Source organism: Helianthus annuus, chromosome 9 (assembly GCF_002127325.2).
Source record: "Helianthus annuus cultivar XRQ/B chromosome 9, HanXRQr2.0-SUNRISE, whole genome shotgun sequence".
In the NCBI taxonomy this organism is placed as follows: domain Eukaryota; kingdom Viridiplantae; phylum Streptophyta; class Magnoliopsida; order Asterales; family Asteraceae; genus Helianthus; species Helianthus annuus.
Genome location: NC_035441.2, coordinates 24,613,119 through 24,630,641, shown reverse-complemented (window position 1 = coordinate 24,630,641; position 17,523 = coordinate 24,613,119). Strand labels below are relative to the sequence as shown.

General features: G+C 38.3%; 1 protein-coding gene across 1 annotated transcript; it reads right to left on the bottom strand.

Annotated features, from left to right (window-relative positions):
- Positions 1 to 14,517: 14,517 nt before the first annotated feature.
- LOC118482010 (wall-associated receptor kinase-like 1) lies at positions 14,518 to 15,689 on the bottom strand. Its single transcript, XM_035977421.1, has one exon. It carries the CDS (start codon positions 15,502 to 15,504, stop codon positions 14,605 to 14,607), a length of 900 nt encoding a protein of 299 aa, XP_035833314.1. The 5' UTR covers positions 15,505 to 15,689; the 3' UTR covers positions 14,518 to 14,604.
- Between the last annotated feature and the right edge of the window lie 1,834 nt (positions 15,690 to 17,523).

Genomic DNA, 17,523 nt, shown 5'->3' with positions numbered 1-17,523 from the left:
TAGTCTTTTAATGTTTGTACAAACGTAAAATAGTGTTGATTATGAAGAAAACTTAAGTCACTTTTTGTAATCTATATTAAAGAGCATATACCTCTATAGTCGTGAATATCATGAAAAAAATATTCCATCTGTATGAGGTGGTATTACACTACTTCAGATTTTGAAAATACAATACTTGACCACGTTTTAGTGCATACCCTTTTAGCCTTGCTATGACTAGGAATGTAGGATCATACTGGGTATGTTTATTATGGACACATTGTGTATCAAAAGCGAAACAAAAATAAGGTATGCTTAAATGGTAAATTTCTCTATGTGGTGTTTTCCGCCATGTGGCAGTCCAGTCAGCAAGGGACATTATTTGGCGTTTTCTAAAATGGGTGTAGTGGGAATGTGGGTATTATGTTAAAAATGGTGTAAAAAATTAAATAAAAAAACTAACCAAAAAAGGGGATTGGCCAAGAAAAAGAGAGATGCATGTGATTGACCAACAGTTTTCCATTTTGGCGTGATTTAAAACACGCTTCGGAGCTTTTTTTCTAAAATAACGCCCAAAAACGCCCAAGGTGGTGGGGCCTTGGCGTGATCAGGCGTGTTTGGGGGCTTTTTTTTTTTTTTTTTTTTTTTTTTTTTTTTAAAAAACACGCCCACTATGTGAAAATGCTAAAATGATTTGGTCTAACTAGTCATACAACTCTATCCCAAAAGAAATTCTTAACTAATTACTGTTTACACGAGTTAAACATACAACTCTATATGAAAATAGAAGGTATTTCAGAGTTGTAATTTGAACCCGTGATCTCATGGGCACGGGCCTTGAGAGCTACTGAACTACTCTACCCTACACCCACGCCGTCGGGAAGTACTAAGACCGTGGGGTATGTCAGTGGTGGACTTAGAGTGTAAATAAGGGTAGCACGGGCTACCTCTCAACCCCGTCTCCGTAGTGTAAAAATACCTCTTAACTCCATTTCCGTAGTGTAAAAATATCCCTCAACTCCGTTTCTGTTATATAAAGGATACCCTTGATACTAAAAAAAAATTAGGATACCCCTAACTTTTTGGGCTAGTTCCGCCACTGGGGTATGGTGGGGCGGGGGTTTGGGGCATGGGTTGACACGTGGACTTCGAGGGGCACCGCTGGTCAGTTGCATGTTGGGTCGGGGCGTGGCTAGCCCGCGTGGGTTGGCCACGTGTCAATTATTATAAATTTTTTTTGAAAAAAAGCCTAAAATTATTATAAAAATACACACAAAATTAAAAAGAAAACCTAAAAGTATTATTAAAATTTTCTAAAACTTACAAAATCCTACAAAAAAAAGGGATTACAAATCTAAAAAAAAAACATAATTAGACATATAAAAAAACCCCTAATTAAGCATTAGATAGATTTCGAACATGATGAGCTTGTCAAACGGCTTCCGCTCCTTGCCTCGGAACTCGATGTTGGCCACCGCCACCCGGTCTTCGTGACTTATATCACCGTCCGGGACGCTGTTGTAGTAGGCTTTAAAACGGTCGAGCTTCGGTTGTAGTTCGCGCCACTTGTGTTGGCACGCGTTTAGATTGTGCTGGTCGTTCCCCACGTTGTGCCGGTAGCTAGCGAAAGCTTCCGGCCAGTAACGGGTCTCACCGGGTTGGCGGCCCTTCATCGCGTCCACGACGCTCGTTACAAGTGCTATCTCTTCCTCGTGCGTCCACATGGCCATTTTTCAAGTGTGGGTAGCGGGTTCGGGTAGGTGGAGTGAAAGGTTGGGGTAGCGATGTGGACAGGCGGTGGGGGGTTTTATAGTAGTTGGGGTATGGGTTTGGCTTGGCCAAACGATTGTTTTTTAAATTTAAATCCTAGCCACCTATAGCCTAGCCAACCTAGCCAATGAGAGCCGGCCACGAAAGACCGCTAGGCCCGCCCAACGCCCGGGCTAAAACCCCCGCCCAAGGGGCTACGCCGAAACCCAAACCCATCCGGGGTGGTGACTTAGACGTTTGTACCCAACCCACGCCCCAACCCCCGCCCCATACGGTACCCCATAGTCTAAAACTAATAAGCAGCAAACACTGAATGAGTTTGTATATTATATATTTTTTTAAAGGAATTTTTTTAGCCGTATATTATATATGAACAAATATGATAGCTTACTTGGTAAAAGAGGATGTATGATCATCTATTATAGGAATAACGTAATGAGATCTTTTAATCCGTGCCAACTTGATCTTGGCCTTCCAGTTGAAAAATGGCATCCATGAAATCGTGCAGGTGCTCTATACCAGTGTGGATTGTAACTTTTCGAAAAGTTCACATCTGCAACTGATCGCACTTTGCTTATATCTTGTTTTCAGGATATATACAAGAATCAAATGGAACTTTTGTTCCCATTTTTGCATCTTCCCCGTGTCAATCATATTTTTTTCACACTCGTCAAGTTTCTGTTATTATTGTTGTTATTGTTGTTTATGATACAAGTTGGATCCTAGATGTAGAAGATAAGATAAGGTGGATTTCTTCTTCATTGAAGGAAATATGATATTATCACATATCTAAACCCTTTAACTAAAAAAAGCAACTGAATTTCCGAACAATCTAAGACACTGCATAAGTAAATATACAACTTAAAGAAAATTCAAAATTGTGCTAAACCAACCAATCATGCTTGTACAATAGAAGGTGTCACCGGTTTATCTCTCCAACAAATCAAATTGGCTGGTATGCATCCATGATGAGCCCATGCTAAAGTTACAACCGTCCCATAAAACTATAAACATAAACTAATAGTCCAAACAAGATGTCCAAAGTTCTTCACAATAAAAGAAATATATATATATAAACGAGATCAGAAGAAAACGCCCTAAAGTGTGAGAACGCATCCTGACCCAACACGTGGCGCAGGATATGATCAGGCGTGAGGGTTTTTTTTTGTCTTTTCAATCTTCTTTTATTTCGCGTGGGGGTACTTGGCTTTAAACTGGTCTTCGCGTTTCCATGTGTACTCAGGTCTGTGCTTAGAGTTCCAACGTACTTCAACAAGTTTAATGCGACTCCTCCTTGTTTTCTGGATTTTCCAATTCATTACCTCAACAGGCTCTTCTGTAAATCAGAGTTTGTCGTCGATGTGTACCTCATCCGCAGGGATGATAACTGTTTCATGGGTTGGACTCTTTTTGAGGTTTGACACATGTAAGGTATCATGTACGCCATTTAGTTCCTCCGATAACTCCAGTTTGTACGCTACGATACCAATCTTTTCCAAGATCTTGAATGGTCCAATGTAACGTGGATTCAACTTTCCTCGTTTTCCGAACCTTGCTACACCCTTCCAAGGTGAGGCCTTCAATAATACTTTGTCTTCCACCTCGAAGTCTAAAGGTTTTCGTCTTCGATCGGCGTAGCTCTTTTGTCGAACACGAGCCGCCTTGATATGGTCTTGGATCTGCATGATTTTGTCAGTTGTTTCTTCAACAATTTCGGGAGTCTCTGGCGTCTGCCCAACACAACGGCGAGTGACACTTGCGGCCATATAGAGCTTCGAACGGTGCGGCTTTTATGCTCGTATGGTAGCTGTTATTATAAGAAAACTCGACCAAGGGTAGGTGAGTGTCCTAGTTACCTCCTAAATCCATTACACATGCACGAAGCATGTCTTCAAGAGTTTGTATAGTCCGTTCGCTATGGCTGTCTGTTTGCGTATGGAAGGCCGTGCTCAGATCCAATTGAGATCCAAAGGCCTCTTGAAAGGATTGCCAGATCCTTGATACGAAACGTCCATCTCTGTCTGAAATTATTGAAAGAGGCACTCCATGACGTGCCACAGTTTCTTTAAGATACAGCTCAACAAGTTTTCCAGTGCTATCTTTCTCCCGAATTGGTAGGAAGTGTGTAGATTTGGTTAATTGATCAACTATTACCCATATCATGTCATGCCCTCTAGGGGTCCTGGGCAACTTCGTTATAAAGTCCATCGATATTTGTTCCCACTTCCATACGGGAATTTCAGGTTGTTGCAGTAGACCTGATGGTTTCTGATACTCGGCCTTAACCTTAGCGCAGGTTAGGCATTTTCCAACGTATGCAGCAACGTCATTCTTGAGATTTGGCCACTAATAGTATTCCTTCAAGTCTTGATACATTTTGTCTGATCCTGGGTGGATCGAGTATCTTGACTTGTGTGCTTCATCAAAGATTACTTCCCGAATACCGCCAAAGAGCGGAACCCAAATGTGTCCCATAAAGTACAAGGTTCCTTCTTCGTTTGGCACCATTTGTTTCTCCATACCTCGGAGATATTCAGCCTTAAGGTTTTCCTCCTTGAGGGCTTCTTGTTGTGCATTATGAATGCGTGATGTGAGATTCGTTCGAATTGTCATCTCCTAAGCTCGAACTCTCAAGGTCTTAACCCTTTCCTTTCGACTCAAGGCGTCTGCTACCACATTCACCTTTCCAGGGTGGTACTTGATTTCACAATCGTAATCGTTCAGCAACTCAACCCATCGTCGTCGACGCATATTTAATTCTTTCAGACCGAATATGTGCTGCAAACTCTTGTGGTCTGTGAAGATCGTACAACGAATACCATACAAATAATGTCGCCAAATCTTCAAGGCAAATACCACCGTGCCTAGCTCCAGGTCGTGGGTGGTGTAATTCTTTTCATGGACTTTCAATTGTCGTGATGCATAGCCGATGACCTTTTGGCGTTGCATGAGCACACAACCCAAACCTTGACGTGAAGCGTCACATTATACCACGAAGTCTTCAGTGCCTTCGGGTAGAGATATTATTGGTGCATCGCATAACTTGTCTTTGAGAAGTTGGAAGGCTTCTTCCTGTTTTACTCCCCAGTCAAACTTCTTATCCTTCTGTGTGAGGGAAGTTAGCGGTTGAGCAATTTTGGAGAAGTTCTCGATAAACCTTCGGTAATAACCCGCTAATCCCAAAAACTGTCGAACTTCAGTCGGTGTCTTGGGGGCTTCCCAATTCTTTATCGCTTCAATCTTTGCAGGATCTACATGGATACCATTCTTGTTTACCACATGACCAAGGAATTGTATCTCGCGAATCCAAAATTCACACTTTGAGAACTTTTCATAAAGCTTCTCTTTCAGTTCCAGAATGGTTCTGAGATGTTGCTCGTGCTCTTCCTTTGTTTGTGAATAGATCAGAATATCATCGACAAATACAATCATGAATTTATCGAGATATGGTTTGTAAACACGATTCATCAGATTCATAAATACGCCCGGTGCGTTCGTCAATCCAAATGGAATCACTATGAACCCGTAGTGCCCATAACGAGTTCTGAACGATGTCTTCAGTATGCTCTCCTCCTGAATCCTCAACTGGTGATAGCCCGATCAAAGGTCAATCTTGGAGTAATAGCTCGATCCTTGTAACTGGTCGAATAAGTCGTCAATCCTCGGTAGTGGATACCGATTCTTAACTGTGAGCTTATTCAACTCTCTATAGTCAATGCACATCCGCAAGGTTCCATCCTTCTTCTTCACGAACAATACCGGAGCTCCCCAAGTCGAGAAGCTCGGCCTTATAAATCCTTTATCCAACAACTCCTTGAGTTGTGTAGATAATTCTTGCATCTCAGATGGCGCAAGTTGATATGGTGCCTTGGCCACAGGAGCGGCGCCTTGAACCAAGTCAATATGGAACTCGACTTGTCTTTGCGGAGGTAATCCTGGTAAGTCTTCGGGGAAGACTTCAGGAAAATCCTTTACCACATGAATCTCTTCAAGCTTCGGCTCCTCAACCTTCTTATCTACCACGTGCGCCAGGAAGGCAACACATCCTTTTCGCAAGCACTTCTGTACCTTCATACAGTTGATGATCCGCAGAGTTGTGTCTCTTTTCTCTCCATGCACTATGAGTGTTTCATCATTCGCAAGAGGTATGCGAATGATTTTCTCATGACAAACAACTTCGGCTTTGTTTTTGGATAGCCAATCCATGCCGACTACGACATCAAAGCTACCCAACTGGACAGGAAAAAGATCGATACCAAATCTTCGTTCACTAAGTTCCAATGTACATCCTCTAACAACTTCGCCCGATTCAACAAGTTTATCATCGGCTAGTTATATGGAATAAGGAATATCTAACTTACTAGACTCAACCCCAAGCACACGTTTAAAATCCACAGACATGAAACTATAATCGGTACCAGTGTCAAATAATATGGATGCAAAGTGATTGTTAACGAGAAACGTACCGGTGACCACATTAGCGTCCTCGCGAGCGTTCCTTGCTCCTATCACGAATGCTCGAGCTTGAGCGTTGTTTTCTTTCGGGCAGTCTTTCTTGAAGTGCTCTTTACCGCCACAACCAAATCATCCTTGGTTTTGCCCATTTCCATTTCGATTTCCAGCACCGTTGTCACTACGATTACCATTTCCGTTTCCAGCACCATTTCCATTCCTATTTCCATTACAGTTTCCAATTCCTTTTCCCCAACAACCCTCGGTACGGAGACCCGATTTCCCACATTTCTCGCACCTCCCAATGCGACAATTTCCCATGTGATGAAACTGGCATCTGTCACATTTGGGCAGAGTGCCCTGGTACCTCTTAGTTCCCGAATCATTTGCTGCCGCAAATGTTTTTGCCTCTTTAGGCGGGTTAGTATCATGCTTCTTGCTATTGGAACCTTTGTTGTTGATGCGGGTCGATTGATTCAAATATGATTGTTTTTTTTCTTGTCACCAGACGATTCAGCATGCGTCTCAGTTTTCTCAGTAGTCTTCAACGATAACTTCTTCATGCGAATAGCATCCTTAGTAAGGCTGACAGCCAGAGTTACAGCCTGAGTGATTGTTGTGGGTTCTGCCGCAGTCACCAAACTGCGAAACTCTGGAGCCTATCCCCAGATGTAGCGTTCAATGCGCTTAAATTCAGGAGTCACTAGATAGGGGATCACTCTCGAGAGATCATGGAATCTTTGAGTATAACCAACAATGTCCGCACCAACCATGGACAGATTCCAAAAGTCAGTCTCCACCTTTTGGAGTTCAGCACGTGAGCAATACTTTTCCCTCATTCGTTCCTTCAATTCGTCCCATGACATACGTAAGCGACATCATCTCCCAGAGTTTTGACTTGTAAGTTCCACCAAGGCAAAGCTTCATCGACGAATAACCCAGTAACAAAGGTGACTTGTTGATCCGTGGTGCACTTGCTCATTCGGATCGTAGAACCAGTTTTCTCCGTCCAGCGCACGAAAGCCACTGCACCTCCAGTGCCGTCGTAATTCGGTGGCTTGTAGGTGCAGCCTGGAATTTATTCAACCAATTCACACGTGAGCAATCAATGAAACATTGAAACAAGGACCGTTCATAAGTTTCATCAAATCATAGCAAGTCAACTCAAGGTTACCTTGGGTAGGGTTATCTCCAGATGAATCTCCATGTCCATTGCGTCTGGTACCTCCTGAGCCTCCACTGTGCTCAGCACGGTTCGCCTCGTACTGGGCGATAGCTTCAGAAATTCGTTCCTCCAGGAGAGAGTTCAGTTCTTCAGCAATCCTTGGCATCAGCGGTGGTGGATTTTACCCCCTTGTGACCGAATCATCCTCCTTTCTGGTGCCATGTTCTTCTAAATAATTATACGACAATGATTAAGGTGGTATAAGGGGGATATGAGGTGTGAGTGGGAGTCGGAGTAGGTGTAGCTGGGACCGTAGAGGAGACATCATCGGCAGGATATGCCTCTAGGCTAACAGTCCAAAGTGTAGTCGAAGTAACTGACTCCTTAGGGTCGGAATCAGAAGGGATATCGGCAACCGATACAACAGTCAGAACAACTTCCACAATTGCAACATCAAAGACCTCTTCGTCGCCAAGGTCCTCGTCGGGATGGTCTACATGGAACACTGGGATCTCGTCATCGTCAGCCTCCCAGTCGATGATGAATGGCCAATCCTCAGCAGGTATGGCAGCAAGTGGAATAGCATGGATAGGAATAGGCTCGACGATATGCTCGCCATCGGGATGTGCGATGATAAGCTAGTCGTGAATGGGTAAGGGGAGGGCTAAAACATCGTCTACAAAAGGGATATCGTCTCTAAAATCAGGTAAGGTAAAAGGTTGGAAATCGTCGAGATCATCATTGTTAGTCATGAGATAAGGATCTTCGTCTGGATCAGAGTCGGTATCAGAGGTGAAAAACCTTCTCAGCTTGCTCTATCCCGTCATCTTCTAAGATGACGATCTCATATATCCCGCTGTAACGCCCTGCTTTTTCATACTTTCCATAATTAGAAAGCTCGCCTTGTAATGCTATTTTTGGAAATCTTGTATTATTGTAGTCGTCTTTTCGTTGTAAAATCCGAGACTTGGATCATAAATAAAATTCGTATTTCTTTAAATTCACCATCTACATATTCATACATGTTCATACGTTCGAATTCATTGTACATCGAATCCTTATTTGTAATTCATACTTATACTTATTCACGATGCATGTCTATGCTTGTCCTTATATTGTTGATACCTAAAAACCCCTAATAATATGCTTATTTATACAACGGTTAATCATCTAATATGTGACATATACTTGTCACTTACAAACATGTTACATACTTGTACATTACACTTTTTACCTAGTTAAATCATGTTTTATTTCATATTTCACCTTGTTACAAGTTAGGGGAAACATTGTTGCATATTATTACACAACTTAATTAACAAAATTACTCATTATAACGTTTTAAAAAATAAAAATAATAAAGAAATATGGCAGCCCCAATTCAGCAAAATTCAGCCCCATATAGTTGGGTTTTGTGGGCTAGTTTCAAGGTGTAACCCCTTCTAAACACTTCCAAAGCCCAACCCATTGAAACCCTAATCCTTCCCCCTATAAATACCACTTATAACGAGCCTCCCTACCACTTTTGCAACACTAAAAACTCTCAAAACATCCTCCAAACCGTAGCTGAAAGCAAAGGTTCGAGCAGATTGACACCCCTTCACGAAAATGAGCATAACTCACTCAATTCTTATCCGATTCACTTGATTCTTTTTCCTACTTGCTTGGATAATCATGGGGTTCGATTCCTAGACTTCTCCTTGGAGAAATCAGACCTGGAAATGCCCCGAAATAGTCTATAAACTTTCTGTTTGATTTTTATGTTCTTCAAAACTTGTTTAAACCTATGCAACTTGTGTCTAACACATCTCATGCCTATGTCCTAATGCTTACAACTTATCCCATGGTTGGTTAAGCTTAAAAACAAGGTTGAGACATTTGAAATCAGAGGATTAAACCTCATAAACTTGGTGTTTTGTCTAGGGTTTCAACCCACAAATCATGTCAAACATAGTCTTTGATACATGAGTGATTATGGAACAACTTGGGTTGTCCAAACATACAATCCTCACATGATTTGATGATTTCTATTAGTTAGTTTACTTTACATACATGTAAAGACCTTAGTTCATGACCCTCCTTGGTTGTTTTTACATCAAGTGTAGTGGTGAACATCAAAGGGGTACCTAAATGGAAGCCTTGTCTTCCTACCCCATCCATGACACCCATGACTCAACTTGAGGTACCTAAATGAAGATGTAATCTTCTACCTCTTACTTGAATACTTGAACATTTGGACTTAATAATATGTGTATAATATACGACCTACATACTATCTATGTACACTCGAATCTTTGATGTTGAAATCATATTCATTTGTCAAAGTAGTAGGTTATCATCTAAGGACCTAAACCTTGTTATGATTCTTATGGGTGTTCAACTCATAAAATCATTATAACCCATGAGGTTACCAAGTGTCATACAAGTGTTATGTGTGAAGATGAATATTTTGATATAATATTTTCATGTCACTTTCATTCCAAATCTCGACTCTAAACATGCTTGAACTTAAACCCTTACGCATTCAACCTTCCAACCTCGGCAACTTTGTCACATTGGATAATCGGAAATCATATGCAAACTTTGTGAGTATACTCGTATTCCCCCTTTTATTTTTATCACTTTTGGGGTGTAACATGTTTTATCTATCAACAAACTTACACATGAACATTTTGCTTAAACACATGAACGTTCCTATAACATGCTTGTATACGTGATGGCTTGATACTTTAAACTTGGGTGAAACTTATGTGTTGAATTTATCATTAACTTCGTACGAGCCAAACCGTGACATATGTAGCGCTATAGGATTAACGACCCGCCCTTTATCATCGGTTATGTCATGAGCATATTGCGTTTTCTTGGTTTGATATGTTAGACACATGCCATGTTTAAATGTTTATCTTGAATCACATGTTTGCTATGAGGAATTGTTCAAACTTATCTTTTGCTATGTACGTATCAAACTTGTATACTCGCCTTTGCTTTTGCATTGAACTTTATTTTAAACATGTTACAGGTTGAGGACGATGATGCTATGAAATGAAGTAGCGTTGATGCCTAGATACACATATAGACGTTTAGGTTTAATCGTTGTATCAATGTTGATTATGTTGTATTGTATTTCCTTTGAACTTGATGTTATTTGATTTCTTTGTAATGTTGACAAAAGAATTATGAAATGAAATCGGTTTATTAAATATTGTCACAAATAGCGTTATGATGACTCTAGCAATCTTCACACTTCGTCTCATCCCGATGTTTCCGCCATTGGTTGGGGTGTGACACCCGCTACTTATGGAGGAAGACATGATAGCTTGTAAAGAAATGTTACGCCATATATATACATATTAATAAATTCTACTTAATATACATACATACATACATACATACATACATACATACATACATACATACATACATACATACATACATACATACATACATACATACATACATACATACATACATACATACATACATACATACATACATACATACATACATACATACATACATACATACATACATACATACATACATACATACATACATACATACATACATACATACATACATACATACATACATACATACATACATACATACATACATACATACATACATACATACATACATACATACATACATACATACATACATACATACATACATACATACATACATACATACATACATACATACATACATACATACATACATACATACATACATACATACATACATACATACATACATACATACATACATACATACATACATACATACATACATACATACATACATACATACATACATACATACATACATACATACATACATACATACATACATACATACATACATTACATACATACATACATACATACATACATACATACATACATACATACATACATACATACATACATACATATATACATATATATATATATATAGGGAGCCGCTAGAATGAAAACCACCTCGAGTTGTAAGAACCGCGAGAACTACACCCCACGGAGCGCCGTTCGCCATGATTTTTTTTACAAGTAGATGTGTATATTATAAACACAGCCGTAAAAAATCATGGCGAACGGCGCTCCGTGGGGTGTAGTTTTTTACACCACAAGTTTGGTGAAAAAAAAAGAAAAAAGAAAAAAAATTAAAAACACCAAACTTGTGGTGTAAAAAACTACACCCCACGAAGCGCCGTTCGCCATTATTTTTTACGGCTGTGTTTATAATACACACATCTACTTGTAAAAAAAAAATCATGGCGAACGGCGCTCCGTGGGGTGTAGTTCTCGCGGTTCTTACAACTCGGGGTGGTTTTCATTCTAGCAGCCCCCTATATATATATATATATGTATATATATATATATATATATATATATATATATATATATATATATATATATATATATATATGTATAGTTACACACATTGTTGCAAGTAATCCCTAGTTAAAGATAAGTGTTATTTCTGTGCAACCTAAGTTTCGTAGTGTCCTTACTTGACTCTCTGAAAAAAAGTTCAGGTAGTGGATGTCGCGGAACGTTTTATGCAATGAAAAAACTTTTGTAAAAATTGTTTTCGTGAGAGGATCCTAAGGATTGTAGACTAGAATCGAGAAGGAATCCTGGTTTACTACAACCGCAACTCTGATACCAATCTGTCACCCCCTTTCTAAGGCGGAAGCACGAGGTGTGATCCTGAAAGGTTCTCATTGCATACAATAGGTGAACATGTTACATGAATGTAAAACAACTCCACAATCCCTTTGATAGTTAATATCCAAAACAAAAGTTAAGTTTTAAGTCTACAATACGTCATAAGATAATTGTTTGAAAAGTTTACAACTTCAATTCAAAAACAAATATCAAGGTTTTGATCATTATATCACCGTAGGAGGTGGGATATAACAACCAAATCCTACAAAAGTGGCATTGGAGCCTCGACACATAATAACTTGAAATACAAACGACATCCTTGAGCAAAAGGGACCGCGCACACATCCACTTAGTTACCTGAAATACATGTAAGTTTTGGAAAATCGTCAACATAAGTTGGTGTGGATTCACGCAGTTTTTGTATAGAATGTTTGTATACTTGTATGAAAACATGGTATGTAATTTGTAAAATGTATCTGTAAACTGTGCTCTGTAAATGTAAGGAATACGAGATCGCTAGTGTTTCGCGAGGACATTAACATATGTCACGACTTAGGAAGCCACCAAACCTAGGCATTTTTGTCGAGATCGACTGAGACACAAAAGCACTCGTTGGTAGAAGTAGGCCAAGAGTGAGGTTGCCTGAAACCCATTAGATCTAACCTTTTCATTCCCCGATCTAAATGTATACATTGATTAATGGTGCCTATGGTACCCTATTCGTCACATGATCTATGTGTCATTCCTTAGTTTTGTGTTCTACATACCATTGTACATGTATTTTCCCCAAGTTTAGAAAGTAAGTAAAAGTTTAAAGTGGGGACATGAACTCATAGTTTTGCGTATCTTGCGTCGTAAACTTCACCGGGTTTGTCTCGTAAGCGTCTTTGGTTTATGTATTTGTTCTGTGTATGTTCATCATGTGTGAGGGTCGTGCCATTGTTTGTCGGGTCTCGCCCGTTCGTCGTGTTCTTGTATTTTGAATTTGTATTGTTCTCTTGTAAATATATATTTTACTTTCAAAAATATATTTTTGTATATGTAATATGTGAAGATCAATAAGTGTTAAAAATAATCTATATTTTTAGCCTGTCCAAAATATGTTACTTATATTATTTGCCAAAAATAAATATAAGTATTTTGTTAAATAGTATTTTCACTATTATTTTTATGTAAGTATACTTAGGGAAGTATACTTGCGTTTTTATGTAAATACTTGTGTATTTACATTATTTGTCAAAAGTCGATACTTTGATTTTTTAATACTTTCCGGAATTATATTTCTTAAAAATAATATATTTTTAAGACTTGGGTGAAATATATATATTTTGTTATGCTTGTAAAATATATATATTTATTTTGTCATTTTTCGATATTTTTATAATTCCCATTACTTGGTAATAATTATATATATTTGTCGAAATATATATTTATGTCCAAAATTGTCCATTATTTGTCCAAGTCCAAAATTTGTTAAGGAATATATTTATTTAAATATATTTTCTTGTATTTGTCCATATACCCTTTCATGGGCTGTTTTGTATGAGTATTCTTGGGTATTTGTTATGTATTTTTATGTGTATTTTGTTGGTGATCCTCCTTGGGAGTATTTAGATACAGTACTACATATAATACACACAATATACACTTAGCACAAAAGTTGGTGATCACTAAATATATATATTTTCCCTAAAAGTATACATACTTAATATTGATTTTAACTTGAAGAAATCCTTATTTCTTAGCTTGAAATTTTGTACAAAAATTAGTAAACCTTGATAAATATTTTTAGATGAATTTTTGAAGAATAAGTTTCATCAAAACTTATATTTTTCTAAGGGTCAAAATTTTATAAAAATGTTGACATAGTCTCCCATAATAAAAATGGAGGTTTCCCATGTTTTCAAAACATGTGTTTATTTTCTTTTCATCACCAAAACAATTTACAACAATTTTCACAATAACATACACTAATTTTATAATGTAAGACCTTATGATGAACTTGATTTTTGATAAAAAATGTGTAGTCTTTTAGATCTACACTTTACATACAAGGATCTTTCAAAAACAAGTGTTCTTGTTAATTTTAAACAAACTTTTTATGAAACTTTAACTTATTAACTAAACCATCCATGAGTTTTAGGGTTTCAAAGCCTTGAAAACATGTTCTAAAACCATTCTTATGCTCTCTTAAAAGATCTTTATGTTTAAAGTCAATCTATCATTATGGATCTTCCAAGTTCCATACTTAACATACTTGAATATTTCATAAATAAGCGTCTCGATGAATCTTTTACAAACTTTTCATGGAGTTTAGTTTCAAAAGTTAGTTTTACATAAACTTAGTTACTTCAAGAACACAAGATCTTGCTTTAAAAATCATCTTTCAAGTTCACAAGCATTTACGAAAGAAACAACAAGCATAGGGACAAATGAAAGTCGGGTTGTTACATTATTATTATGATGACATAATAAAAAAAAACTAACTTGTTTGTGACAACCTAAACTTAATTCTATAACCAATCTTGAAACTATATGAAAACATCAAATTTAACAAACATTTTTGCATCACTGACTAAAGCTATCACTTAAAGTCAAGAATGTTGATGATGATTCACCATAACGTAAGATTGCTAGTTCCTCTTCGTAAACCGAATGAGAGGTATTTGTTAGAACTGTAGAGGGAATGTCCGATTTTCGTATAGTTTCTAACTCTATAGCAACTTCTTTCATCGTTGGTCTATACTTTCCATTCAGATTTAAGCATCGCATTGCTAAGTTAGCTAGAATCAGAAGCTCATCCCTAGTACCCTCTTTAATCACCATTGCATCAAAAATAGACATAACACGCCCTTCTTCCATAGCTAACATAAAGTATGTAGCCAAACTTCTATTTTCACCAAACCTAGTTAAAGAAATCGGTCTTTCCCCGGTTAACAGTTCAACTAAAACAACTCCAAAACTATAAACATCACTTTTTTCAGTGAACTGGCTAGACTGGAAATACTCAGGATCAAGGTAGCCAAACGTACCTTTGACTAAGGTAGTCACATGAGTTTGATCTAGTGAGACAAACCTTGAAGTTCCAAAGTCAGACACTTTGGCTCTATATTTGTCATCTAAAAGTATATTGGTGGTTTTAATGTCTCTATGATATATTGGAATAGAAGTTGCCGAATGTAAGTAAGCAAGTGCTCCTGCAACTTCAGTAGCTATTTGTAATCTCATGTCCAAAGACATTGGGAACTCGTCAATTTCGTTGTGAAGCCGGTCATACAAGGTACCATTTGGAATGAACTCAGAAACAAGGAGAGGAACGTTTGTCTCTAGGCAACATCCCAATAATTTGACCACGTTCCTGTGATTGATTTGAGATAGAACGACCACCTCATTGATGAATTGCTCCAACTGGCTTTCATCAACTATTTTTGATTTCTTGACTGCCACAATCCTTCCATCCACTAACATCCCTTTATAGACTGTACCTTGACCTCCTCGTCCAAGAATTCTGTTTTCATTGAAGTTGTCAGTGGCCTTTTGCAACTCACGTGATGTGAAATGTATGGTTTTATCAACTAAAGATGGATCAGCCTCTTCTTGTTGTTTTAAAAGTAAACCGCCGTTGCGTTTAAAAAACCTTTTTCTTTGCCTCTTTTCTTGTAGGTCCCTTGTCGAAGGATGACGAACCTCAAACCTTGTTATACTAACCCACTAGCGAGTGCGGAATCCAAGCTAGCGAGCAAACCGGGATTAAGCAAGTATAAACACAAACACACACGGGTTCACCGATTAACACAACTTGTATTAATGCAAATGAAGGTTTCGGTTACAAGCACAATGTTTACAAATCTAACATGTAAACTCTCAAAGTGTGTGTGTGAGTTCTGGACAGAATGCTCTCAAAGCTCTCAATCTCTCGGTATCTTTCTGTCTGTGTCTATATCTAACTCAACACACTGCATGGGTATATATACCCATACACAGCAGGTCTTGTCCGAAGGATCCGATAGATGGTCCGAAGGATCATCTATCGATGACATGATGTTCGAATGATCAGCAATGACCTCGAAGGATGATCCTTCGACGTCTAACAATCGAAGCATATCTTTCGAGTACCTCGAAGGATCAACAGTATCCTTCGAGGAGCTATCCTTCGAGACAGACAACTACTTTCTAACTGTTTGACCAAGTCAATCCGGAGGATGGTTGACTTGGTCAACTTACAGACTTAGAACATCGTTTATATACAGACCGAATACAGACAAAGTATAGACACAAGTGCACCAACAAACTCCCCCTTGGCTGTAGCTTTGTCTTTATCTTCTATAGCTGTAGACTCGTCTCGAACTTCGACGGTCTTTGGTCTTCGAGTTCTCAAAACTCTGATGTCCTTTCAAGTCTTCATTGTCGGAGGATCTTCAAAGTCTTCACGTCTTGAAAGCAGAGAGTGTATCAACAAACTACCCGTATCATGTAGGAAGTGTGTTGACAAACTCCCCCTTAACATAAGCTCCCCCTTGAGTTATGCTCGTGAATGGACTTTATCTTTATGAAGTGAGATCCTTGTGGTGTTGATGATGGTCAGCGGCAACTCGATCATCTTCATCTTTTGAGCGCCTTCTCGTCGTGTCTTCATTCCGAGGTTTGTCATTGACCATGTTCTCCTAGCCTTTAGAATCTGCACATGCAAGAAATCTAAACGCGTAATGAGAACAACTGCTTGGAATATAGTATAAACAAATGACACCCGAATGACCATGTCACAATCAAACACCGTCCGACAGTTTGAAAGTTTAATAAATTTGTCAATTTTAGTCTTTAACTTTCAAACATGCAAATTTTTGACCGTTTATGAAGATTTAGTCAATTCGGTTTTCAGTCAGGTTTCAGGTAACGAAGACTTGAGCTCCAACATCGTACCATCGAAAATAAAGAAGAAAGAAATTTTTTTTTTTGGCTTTTATAAACTTTATATTAAAACACACCTAAAATCTTTTTGGTATTTTTGAAATTAAAAGACAACAATTTAAAATCCTTTGAGTGTTATCAAACGACATCACCGCTAATGTCGTGCTGATATGCACCAAACGATGAAACTGTTTAAAAGAAACACAATAAAAGTTAAGCAGTAAATAAATAAATATATACAAACATTCTTTTTGCGAGTTTCGAGTGTAAGAGAATCATATCAGTGTACGGTCATGCCAAAACACTCTTGTTGTTCAGTTAGTTAACATTAAGATAAGCATCCTATAACAATTATCGGTATTGTTGTCCACTTAAGCTCAACTTATCAGATGTAATCATGGCGAGGGGATACGTTAAGGTATGATTTATACTTACCGACCGGTGTTCATCCACATCACGACACATTCCCGTATCAAGGTATGCACGAGGGTTCATCTTACCGGTGAGTATACCGATTATCATCTGTTTGACCGTATAAACTGTGAGATACTCACTTATTTTGATTTGAAAACAAGCCCT

What these genes read in the sequence shown, in the direction of transcription:
- LOC118482010 (XM_035977421.1), bottom strand. Translation starts at nt 15,504, where the DNA reads ATGTTAGTGGATGGAAGGATTGTGGCAGTCAAGAAATCAAAAATAGTT.